The 11120-nt window shown below is 49.7% G+C and overlaps 1 protein-coding gene across 1 annotated transcript; it reads left to right on the forward strand.

The window, feature by feature from the left end:
• Positions 1 to 440: 440 nt before the first annotated feature.
• CHP2 (calcineurin like EF-hand protein 2) lies at positions 441 to 4574 on the forward strand. The gene is made up of 7 exons (XM_032157133.2): positions 441 to 866; positions 1414 to 1486; positions 1600 to 1680; positions 1816 to 1946; positions 2130 to 2191; positions 2944 to 3066; positions 3269 to 4574. The coding sequence occupies exons 1-7, from the start codon at positions 800 to 802 to the stop codon at positions 3320 to 3322; spliced, it is 591 nt and encodes a 196-aa protein (XP_032013024.1). The 5' UTR covers positions 441 to 799; the 3' UTR covers positions 3323 to 4574.
• Positions 4575 to 11120: the final 6546 nt, after the last annotated feature.

Raw genomic sequence — 11120 nt, forward strand, 5'->3', positions numbered from 1 at the left:
ACAGCTCTGGGCCTGGTGGTGATAGAACTTCTGATTTCTCAGGAAAAGCCAAGAATGAGGATTTTGGGTTAAATCTCCTGAATTTTAAGCACTGGCTCAATTAAACAACAATAAGGCAATGTGAACAGAAAAAAAGGGATGAAACCAAGATTTACTGACTTTCCCAGAGTCACGGGCACGGCTGGGATTCCAATAAGGACTCCTAAACCAGTGCTCTTTCCACTTAACCTAACGCACACCCTTCATCTCACCGCCCCTCCCCACTTCCCTGTCTTTGGGAGTCCTTCGATGCCTCTTCCCCCCTCCCCCCTCCCCCCAGGATTCCCTCCCCATAGGCCACCCGCCTTCCAGCAGGGCGTGGTCTCTACAGAGGAGGTCAGGTCTCCCAGGCTTCCTCAGCATCGACGCCCGGGAGCGCCCTGGGGTTGGGAGCGCCCGGGGCCCGCGAAGGAGGTGGTGGCTCAGGAGTCTGGGCGCACCGTGGGAACCGGCCCCGGGGGAGGCGTGGAAAGGCGGGGCCCGGGACTCGACCAGCCTCTCCCGTGCTGATCACAAAATCTCGGAACTGAAACAGCCCGTTGTTCGCAGCCTCCCTCTGACCCGCCACCCTGCACATTGTTTTACATTCTCCCGGGTCGCGGGTGGGAGGCGAGGCACGCCGGGGTTCTGGAGCTTGGCCGCGCGCCAGGCTTGTGGCCTTCGTCCCCTGGGGCCACTGGGGCAGCCACGCCTCTCCGGCGGGAGGAGAGAACGCGTGGGTCCGGGTGGCTGCTCCGGCCCTTCCGCCTCCAGCTCGGCCATGGGGTCGCGCAGCTCCCACGCCGCGGTCATTCCCGACGGGGACAGTATTCGGCGAGAGACCGGCTGTGAGTGCGCTCGCGCCAGCGGCTGCGGAGGGGACGGGGCGAACCCAGGCGTCCGGGGCTAGGGAAGGGGTTGGGTTGAAGGATGGACCAACTTACAAGTCTGGGGTCCCGGGCTCCCCGGAGCTGGAAGACCAAGACCCCAGTGCCTGGGATCGCTGGGCTCGGGGCGGGTTAACCTAGGGGTCCCAGCCTCCAAGTTTGGGGAGGATCCGGGTGCACGAGGTTGGAGTCCAGAGGAATCCAGGCACCCAGGTGTCCTCCAGCCCGGATCGAAGCTAAAGGCGAGCTGATGGGGGATGGAAGGGATGGCTTTGGTACTTTGGTTTTCGGGAGGTTGTGAGCCGCCCGGGTCTTGAACCTGGATCTTCGCGGGGTCGTGTCACTCTCCCTCCACCCCGGCCAGCTCCATCCCTGATTCCCCGGGATGATCGCCCCTTCCAGCCAGCCCCCGCTGTCCCTGGCCCATCTTCCTGGCCGATTGGGGCGGGTTTCTGGAGCGGGCCCCGCAGCGTCTCACACACACACCACCCCCTCCTCCTTCCCGCAGTCTCCCAAGCCAGCCTGCTCCGCCTGCACCACAGGTTCCGGGCACTGGACAGGAACAAGAAGGGCTACCTGAGGTGAGGGGGAGCCGGCCTCATGACTTCTGGCCTCTGTCTCTCTGACTTCATGTCCCTCTTTGACCCTCCATCTGGCATCTCTGCCTTACCCTCTTTGAACTTTGGCTTTGCAGCCGCATGGATCTCCAGCAGATAGGGGCGCTCGCCGTGAACCCCCTGGGAGACCGCATTATAGAAAGCTTCTTCCCCGATGGGTGAGGCCTGCTGGGCGGGGGGAGGTGGAGGCGGGAAAACAGGTGTGTGAGTGGGCGGGAGGGGAGGTTAGAGATTGAGGCAGAGTGATGGCCAAGGTGACCACCACCTCTTTCCATTCTGCCCCGTCTCCCCAGGAGCCAGCGAGTGGATTTCCCGGGCTTTGTCAGGGTCCTGGCTCATTTTCGCCCTATAGAAGATGAGGACACAGAAACCCAAGACCCCAAGAAACCTGAACCTCTCAACAGCAGAAGAAACAAACTTCACTGTGAGTTTGTGAGGACCTGCCCAAGTGAGAATGCAGATGTACCCACACCAGGGACAGGCTCCAGGAGTCTCCCACTCCCTCCGTGAGCCCATTGACAACCTCCCCCCTCCTCCAGGGTGGCCTTCTGCTGGAAGAGAGCCAGGGAAGACCTTCCTTCCTTTCCCCCTCCCACCCTCTCCCCAGATGCATTTCAGCTCTATGACCTGGATCGCGATGGGAAGATCTCCAGGCATGAGATGCTGCAGGTTGGCAGAAAGGGAGAGCAAGAGATGTGATGTGTGAGGGATGGAATGGTTAAATGCAATGGTGTGAGAGATGGGGTGGGATGATTGGGGAACTGGGGCGCAGATAATTGGGGTATTGGTTGGGAAATGGGAATGGGTGGAGTTGGAGTGTGGGTTTGTTGGGAGTCGGAGTGGGGAGCAGTTGACTATGAGGTTGGGAATAGATCAGTGATTCTCGACGGGGGGTGATTTTGCTCCCTGAGTGAACATCTGGCAATATCTGGAGATGCTTTTTGTTGTCACAATGGGGGAGACAGTGTGCTACTGGCATCTAGTGGGTAGAGGTCAGGAATGTGGCTATATATCATGCAATACCCAGGAGAGCCTCCTCCAACAAGGAGTTATCTGGCTCCAAATGTCAATAGTGCCAAGATCAAGAAACTCTGGAACAGATGTGATGGAATGAGGATGGAATTAGAAACCCTTAGTGGCTAAGGTGGAGAATGGTGTGGAGGATGGATGGAGGTTGGGTGATAAAGTTGGGTAATGAGTTTGAGCATATTTTGAGGGTAGTGCAGGATGGTGAGTGAGAGATAGGAGATTGGTTGTTGAAGCAGTAGGGAAAATTATTGGGGGGATATGGTGAAAAATGGATGAAAGATGGATTATAAAATTAGTAATAACTTTTGGGATGAGGTGGGCAAGGTTTAGGAGATGCGGAGTAGCACCTTTCGTGCCCCCTCCTTATGGCTGCCTCTTCACTCATCTCCCAGGTTCTCCGTCTGATGGTCGGGGTACAGGTGACAGAAGAGCAGCTGGAGAACATCGCTGACCGCACAGTGCAGGAGGCTGATGAAGATGGGGATGGGGCTGTGTCCTTCGTGGAGTTCACGAAGGTCAGAGTGCCCTTGGGGATTGGGGGGTTGAGATCAGGAGTCCCTGGGGCAGACAGACATGGGAAATGTTCAGGAGGGCAGAAAGATAGGGGTTCCCTGGGAATGGTGGGGTCTCTGGAATGGGTAGAACCCTGGGGGAGGAGGTTGGGAGCATGGAGAGCTGAGAGTCAAGCCTCTTGCCTGCCATGTGTTTTTCCCTCAGTCTTTAGAGAAGATGGACATTGAGCAAAAAATGAGCATCCGGATCCTGAAGTGACTCCATTTGTGCCTTGGGCTTGCTCCTGCAACCAGTATCTCCTCGGAATTCACCCAAAGCCCTCATGGATGCACGGACGCAGGGCACCAATAAACTGTATTCTTGCTTCTAACTCTATTTAGGGCCAAGGGAAGAAAGCTGGAAGGATGTGTACTAAAGTCTAGCTCAGCAGTCCCCAACCTTTTTGGCATCAGGGGCAGTTTTTCCACGGATGGGTGACAGGGGATGGTTTTGGGATGATTCAAGTGCGTTACATTTATTGTGCACTTTATTTCTATTATGATTACATTGTAATATATAATGAAATAATTATACAACTCACCATCATGTAGAGTGCACAACCTAGATCCCTTGGGTGTGCAGTTCACAGTAGGATTTGGGCTCCTATGAGAATCTAATGCCACTGTTGATCTGACAGGAGGCAGAGCTCAGGCGGTAATGCGAGCAATGGGGAGTGGCTGTAAATACAGATGAAGCTTCAGCTCTCCTGCCACTTACCTTGTGCTGTGCAGCCCGGTTCCTAACAGACCACAGACCCGATGCCAGGTCTAGCACATTTGGTCTCAGAACTGTGAATCAGCCAGCAATCTTTTGGTTGCAAATCACTGAAAACCCAACTCAAAGTGACTTAAGTCAGAAATAAATTTTATGAATTCATGTAATTAAAAAGCCCGGAAGTATCTGCCTTTAGGCACAGCTGGATCCAAGGGCACAAATGATGTCATCAGGCCCCAGTTATTCTCCATCTCCCAGCTCGGCTTTTTCTGTCTGTAAGCCTGATTTTCAGGAAGGCTCTTTCCTAGTGATGGAGATGACCAGCATCAGCTCCAGGCTTCTATCCTGCTAACCCAGTAACCCAATGGGAAGAGATTTACTTATTCCAATAATTCCAAGTGGAGAGTGTCATTGACCTGTTTGGGGTCTCATCCCTACTTCTAGGGGAATGGAACACTCTGAGTGGCCAGGCCTGTGTCATGTGCTAATTCCTAGAGCCAGGGAAATAAGGTCTGAGGATTCAGGATGGAGTGGAAGGTGGTTGCTTAAAGGAAAATGAAATACAATTAGCAGAATAAGGGGAAATGAGTGGTCTGCTCTGCTCGGGCAAAATAAGAGATGCCCAATACTGTGAGGGATCCTTGAAGTCTGGACTCTTAAATAGGTTTTTGCTGATTTCCTGGGTGCATGCTAGGATGATGAGGCTTGATGGGGTAGGGAAGAGATGATGTAAAAATAATAAACAGTATATGCCTTCCTAGAGTGTGAATGCATTCGAGGATTCTAAGAGTAAGCTTGTTTTCATGGTAAGATGTTCAAACATTGATATAAGATGGAATGGAGTAGGAAGTCCCATAAAACTATGAGACTCTATGTCTGCAGCAGAGCACTCTGGTTGCACCTGTGGGAGACACTGTAATTGCCCTGCTGTTTTTCTCCCTCCCAGAGCTGGTCTTTGTTGTCTTGTATCAACACATGAGAACCAGTTGTGCTCATAACATCTCAACTCTGCTTTCAATGATATGTTAGTAGCTTGAAACTGGCTATAGCAGGAATATTTACACCATAGACATCGGTAAGTGCAACAGGTAAGGCTTTTTCCTCCTGGAAAGCCAGTTGTTAAACATTTATCTGCACACCACCTGCCAGACATTTCCCATTACTTTGCATGCCAATGGTTTCTTTCCTTTTTTCTTTCTTTTCTTTTCTTTCTTTCTCTTTCTTTCTTTTCTTTTTTTCTTTCTTTCTTTCATCTTTTTCCTTTTCCTTTTTTTTTTTTTGAGACAGGGTCTAGCTTTATCACCCAGGCTGGAGTGCAGTGGCACAGTCTTGGCTCACTGCAACCTCTGCCTCCTGGGCTCAAGCAATGCTCCCACCTCAGCCTCTTGAGTAGCTGGGACTACAGGCACATGCCACCATGCCCAGCTATTTTTTTTTTTAAGAGATGGGGTTTCACCATGTTGCCCAGGCTAGTCTTGAACTCCTAGACTCAAGTGATTCACCCACTTCGGCCTCCCAAAGTGCTGAGATTATAGGCATGAGCCACTGCACCCAGCCTTACATACTAGTGGCTTATTTTTGCAAGCACTGTGATGCCTTGCCCAAGGGCTTTGCACGTATTCAGCCTGTATAAGGGGCAGGGTGGAAGTGCCAGTGATTTAATGACATTGGGAGTAGCTCTCAACTAGTGACAGATGGAAATTGGTTGGATAAATACCCAGTTACTTCATCATTCAGGTGACACAATTTAGATACATGTTTTCTTAATTTTCATAGCAATTTCCAGCAGATTTGAGCCCCCATTGCTCACAGTGTTAATTCATTTGCTTGTTAAATCACCCTTTCCTGGCCAGGGGCAGTGGCTCAGGCCTGTAATCCCAGCACTTTGAGAAGTCAAGGTGGGCAGATCACCTGAGGCCAGGAGTTCGAGACCAGCTTGGCCAACATGGTGAAACCTTGTCTCTACTAAAAATATGCAAATTACTCAGGCATGGTTACATGCACCTGTAATCTCAGCTACTTGGGAGGCTGGGGCAGGAGAATTGCTTGAACCTGGGAGGCAGAGGTTGCAGTGAGCTGAGATTGTGCCACTGCACTCCAGCCTGGGCAACAGAGTAAGATTCTGTCTCAAAAAACACAAAAAAACCCCAAAACAACAAACAACAACAAAAAACCCACCCTATCCTGGCTTCCTTCCCTTCCTGTCTCACAGGTGTACTTCCCTATTAGTGCTTCCTAGCACTAATAGATCACCTCACAAATAAACTTACCATCAAACCTCAGGGGGCTTCTGGCAAAACCCAACCTAACAGACACTAGACCTTCCAGAACACAAGCTCACACTCATCCATGGTTGTGAGTACTCAGTGGGACGTTTTGAGGAAGCACTGCACAGCTCCTGGCACTTTCTGATTTTAGAAGTTTGAGGTCTTGTAAACGTGATGCACCTTGGGGCCCCAGGAACCTGGAATTGTCCAGGGTTAACCACAATGTGAAATGTGGATTAACCACCTTTCAACTTTTAACATTTATTATTATTATTATTATTATTATTATTATTTGAGATGGGGTCTTGCTTTGTAGTCCAGGCTGGAGTGCAGTGGTGGGTTCTCAGCTCACTGCAACCTCCACCTCCTGGGTTCAAGCAATTCTCCTGCATCAGCCTCCCGAGTAGCTGGGACTAAAGGTGTGCACCACCATGCCTGGCTAACTTTTGTTTGTTTGTTTTTTGGAGATGGAGTCCTGCCCTGTTGCCAAGGCTGGAGTGCGGTGGTGTGATCTCGGCTCACTGCAACCTCAGCCTCCTGCGTTCAAATGATTCTCCTGCCTCAGCCTCCTGAGTAGCTGGGACTACAGGCGTGTGCCACCATGCCCGGCTAATTTTTGTATTTTTAGTAGAGACGGGGTTTCGCCATGTTGGCCAGGCTGCTCTTGAACTCCTGACCTCAAGTGATCCGTCTGCCTCGGCCTCCCAAAGTGCTGGGATTACAGGCACAAGCCACCACACCTGGCCTGAACCCCCTTTTTTGGCCTCCCAAAGTACTGGGATTATAGGCATGAGACACTGTGCCCAGCCCAGATCTACATATTTTTAAATAAGTGATTCTGATATCTTCTGATATCAGAATCTTTTAAAACATTGACCTAAAGCTTCCGGCCAGGCTCCTAGTGACTGCTTTCTATAAGAAGGTCTCCAACAGCCATAAGGCACTGAGCATAGCGCCGGGCCCATAGGCTCTAAAGAAAGGTCTCCCCATCCATTCATGCCCACACCTTCTCTAGGAAGTCAGTACCAATCACTAGTGCTCCTCATCTAATAAGGGTTACTAGAGGGCCTGAGGGATCCCCAGGACTCCACTCGCTGTTCTGGTTGTTGGGGGCACAAACCACTCTCAGCACGAAAGCCCCCAGATCCCACCCAACCTCAGGAAGGGAGGCTTTTGTCATGCAGGTGAGGGGCTGCAGTCTGGCTGCTGGACAGAAACTGCTGAACGCCACCCTCTGGATGTCAAGTCTGGCAGATGCCTGTGGATTTGTTCTAGAGGGGTCCTGATTAGAAGCCCCTCTCCTGTGAGCAGCATTGACAATGTTTAGTGATTTGTTTACCATCCTCATTATTGTTGCTGTACAGTATCTATGTCCTGTACTGTTACTCATTGTTTGTCTATAAACACACTCATTTAAAATTTATACATCTGAGTTTATAAAGGAAATTGCATTTACTCCTATAAATTTTATTTTCTTTTTAAAATATATTTTCCGCATCCAATCATCCGTTATCACTCCTGTAAAATAAAAGCAGCATCAATGGCTATAAATAAAATAACTACACAAATATAGTACATGCAAAGAAATAAAAAATACACATATAAAGGAATATCAACACAAAGAACTGATATATGTTTGAGGTGAAGAATATGCTAATTACCCTCATTTGAGAATTACACATTGTATGCATGTATCAAAATATCACACTGAGCTGGACGCAGTGGCTCATGCCTCTAATCCCAGCACTTTGGGAGGCTGAGGTGGGCAGATCACCTGAGGTCAGGAGTTTGAGACCAGCCTGGCCAACATGGTGAAACCCCATGTCTACTAACAATACAAAAATTAGCCAGGTGTGGTGGCAGGCACTTGTAATCCTAGCTCCTTGGGAGGCTGAGGCAGGAGAATCGCTTGAACCCAGGAAGCGGAGGCTGCAGTGAGCCGAGATTGCACCACTGCACTCCAGCCTGGGCAACAGAGCAAGACTCTGTCTCAAACAAAAACAAAAACAAAAACAAAATATCAACTGTATTCCGTAAATAAGTATGATTATTATATGTCAATCAAAAATAATACTTTTTTACAGGGGGGAGATTAACAAGTGTTAAAGAGTTTTAAAAGATAAACCTGGCCGGGCGCGGTGGCTCAAGCCTGTAATCCCAGCACTTTGGGAGGCCGAGGCGGGCGGATCACGAGGTCAGGAGATCGAGACCATCCTGGCTAACACGGTGAAACCCCGTCTCTACTAAAAATACAAAAAAATTAGCCGGGCGTAGTGGCGGGCGCCTGTAGTCCCAGCTACTCGGAGAGGCTGAGGCAGGAGAATGCCGTGAACCCGGGAGGCGGAGCTTGCAGTGAGCCGAGATTGCGCCACTGCACTCCAGCCTGGGGGACAGAGAAAGACTCCGTCTCACCAAAAAAAAAAAAAAAAAAAAAAAAAAGATAAACCTGCCTCAAACAGAGATTTCTCTTTGGTGATCTGAAGAATGCAAACAAGAATTGAGAAGGGTACAATTTTTTTTTTCTTTTTTTGAGACCAGATCTTGCCCTGTCACCAAGCCTGGAGTGCAGTGGTGCAATCTTGGCACACTGCAGCCTCTACTTCCTGTGCTCAAGTGATCCTCTCACCTCAGCCTCCTGAATAGTTGGGATCACAGGTACATGCCACTACACCTGGTTAATTTTGCTATTTTTTGTAGAGATGGGGTCTTGCTATATTGCCCAGGCTGGAATTACAAGTGAGAGCTACTGCACCTGGTTAGGAGCAACCTTTTCACTGTGTGATTCAATGTTATTGAGCTGTGTTGTTACTGCCCAAAATCATCTTGTGTATGTAAGTGGTGTGTTTCCCACACCTTGGGAACCACTGGCTGGAGGAAACTATGAGGAAATAAACTTGGGTTGAGTCTTCCCTTCCTGTCCCTTCAGGGAGCATCTGGAGGCAGCCATCGGTGGGCTGGACATCATGATGCTCAGGCTGGCCACTGGTCAGGTTGGGTTTGGTAGAGGTTGGCCATTGTAGCGGAATTCACTCATCAGGTCAGGTCCAGGGGCAAGTAACAGGACATTATGACAGATGCTTCATGGAGCTGGAAATATTAAAAGCAACAGCCCTCTGCTGACATTCGTCTCCAGAACCTAGTAAGACTTGTAAGCTTGGAGACAGGGCCCGTGAGCTTGCCCACTTGCTGGGCTAAGATGGCAGAGTCCCCAAGGGAGAAACTGGAGGTGGCTCTAGTCCTGGTGCTTGCGATCCTCATTTGAGAGGGAGGGTGCTTCCCAGCCAGGAGTGGGATGGGCAGTGGAGTGGTCCCAGCTTATTCCACTGTGGCTGCTGAGAAAGGCCTTGGCTATCCTGGAATTTTCTAGAAGAACTCATCTACGTATCTCAAAGAGGAGACGGGAGTTCCAGAAGAAGCACCTCTCCTTGCCAAGGAGACAAAACTTGAGAAGGTATGTAGGGAGCCCTCGGAAGAGAAGCAAATACAATCATGCATCACTTAGCGACTGGGAAATGAAATGCATTGTTGGTGATTTCATCATTGTATGAACATCATAAAGCGTACTTACACAAACCTAGATGGTGTAGCCTAGTACACACCTAGGCGATACGGTGTAGCTGATTGCTCTCAGGCGAGGAGAAACCTGCACGTCATGTTACTGCATTAAATACTGTAGGCAACTGCAACATAATGGTAAGTATTCGTGTATCTAAAGATAGCTAAACATAGGAACGTTACAGTAAAACTGTGGTATTACAGTCCTGTGGGATCATCGTTATATATGTGGTCCGTCATTGACCAAAATGTCATGACGCAGCGCATGGCTGTAGTGATGTTGGGTAGACCTGGTTATGCTGCCATTGCCCCTTGCTAACTGATGAGGAAAATAGTTAGGAATTCTGACCTAGCCCTCCACCCTACCTAAGCGACACCAATAAAACTTTTTTGTGTGTGATGGAGTCTCACTCTGTTGCCCAGGCTGGAGTGCAGTGGCGGGATCTCAGCTCACTGAAAACTCTGCTTCCCAGGTTTAAGTGATTCTCCTGCCTCAGCCAACTGAGTAGCTGGGATTACAGGCGCCCACTACCATGTCCGGCTAATTTTTGTATTTTTAGTAGAGGTGGGGTTTGCCACGTTGGCTAGGCTGGTCTTGAACTCCTGACCTCAAGTGATCCACCTGCCTTGGCCTTCTAAAGTGCTGGGATTACAGGCGTGAGCAACCACGCCTGGCTCCAATAAAACTCTTAATGTTTAAGCGGCAACATACACACTTGATTCCTGGTAGAGCCCTACCCTGAGAATCTGTGGTTTAGTAAAACTACACTGGCGATACGGTATAGCTGAGTCTTGTTAGGCCTGGGTTTGAATCTGGACCCTTATAATGAGCTGCCGTACAACCTTGGGTAAGTGATTTTAACCCTTGGGGCTTTAGCTTCTGTCATCTGTGACAGAGAGAGATACTAGCAACTGCCCTCCAGAGCTGCATCTTATCCTTTCTCTCTCCCCGTCTCCCTCAAACCTACTTACTTTAGCTGAGGCCCTTGGCCTCATTTGTAAGCCTGGACTCTGGCCTGCACCAGTCAGGATTCCTCAGTTGTTAACTGGCTAATAAAATAATAGAAATTTATTGGTTCATATAACTGAAAGAAAAGTCCAAAGGTACACCAGGCAAAGGTGAATCCCAAAGGCTCAATGATATTACCAGAAACGAGTCTTTCATTTCTTAACTCTGCTGTCCTCTGTGTTGGTTTCATTCATTCATTCATTCTTTTTTTTGAGGCAGGTCTCATTCTGTTGCCCAGGCTGGAGGGCAGTGGTGTGATGTTGGCTCGCTGCAACCTCTGCCTCCCGGGTTCAAGGGAACCTCTTGCCTCAGTCTCCCAAGTAGCTACGATTACAGGCATGCGCCACCACACTGGGCTAATTTTTGTATTTTTAGTAGGGACAGGGTTTCACCATGTTGGCCAGGCTGATCGTCAACTCCTGACCTCAAGTGATCCATCCACCTCGGCCTCCTAAAGTGCTGGGATTACCAG

The sequence above is a fragment of the Hylobates moloch genome, unplaced genomic scaffold, assembly GCF_009828535.3.
Source record: "Hylobates moloch isolate HMO894 unplaced genomic scaffold, HMol_V3 SCAFFOLD_6, whole genome shotgun sequence".
NCBI classification, from domain to species: Eukaryota; Metazoa; Chordata; class Mammalia; order Primates; family Hylobatidae; genus Hylobates; species Hylobates moloch.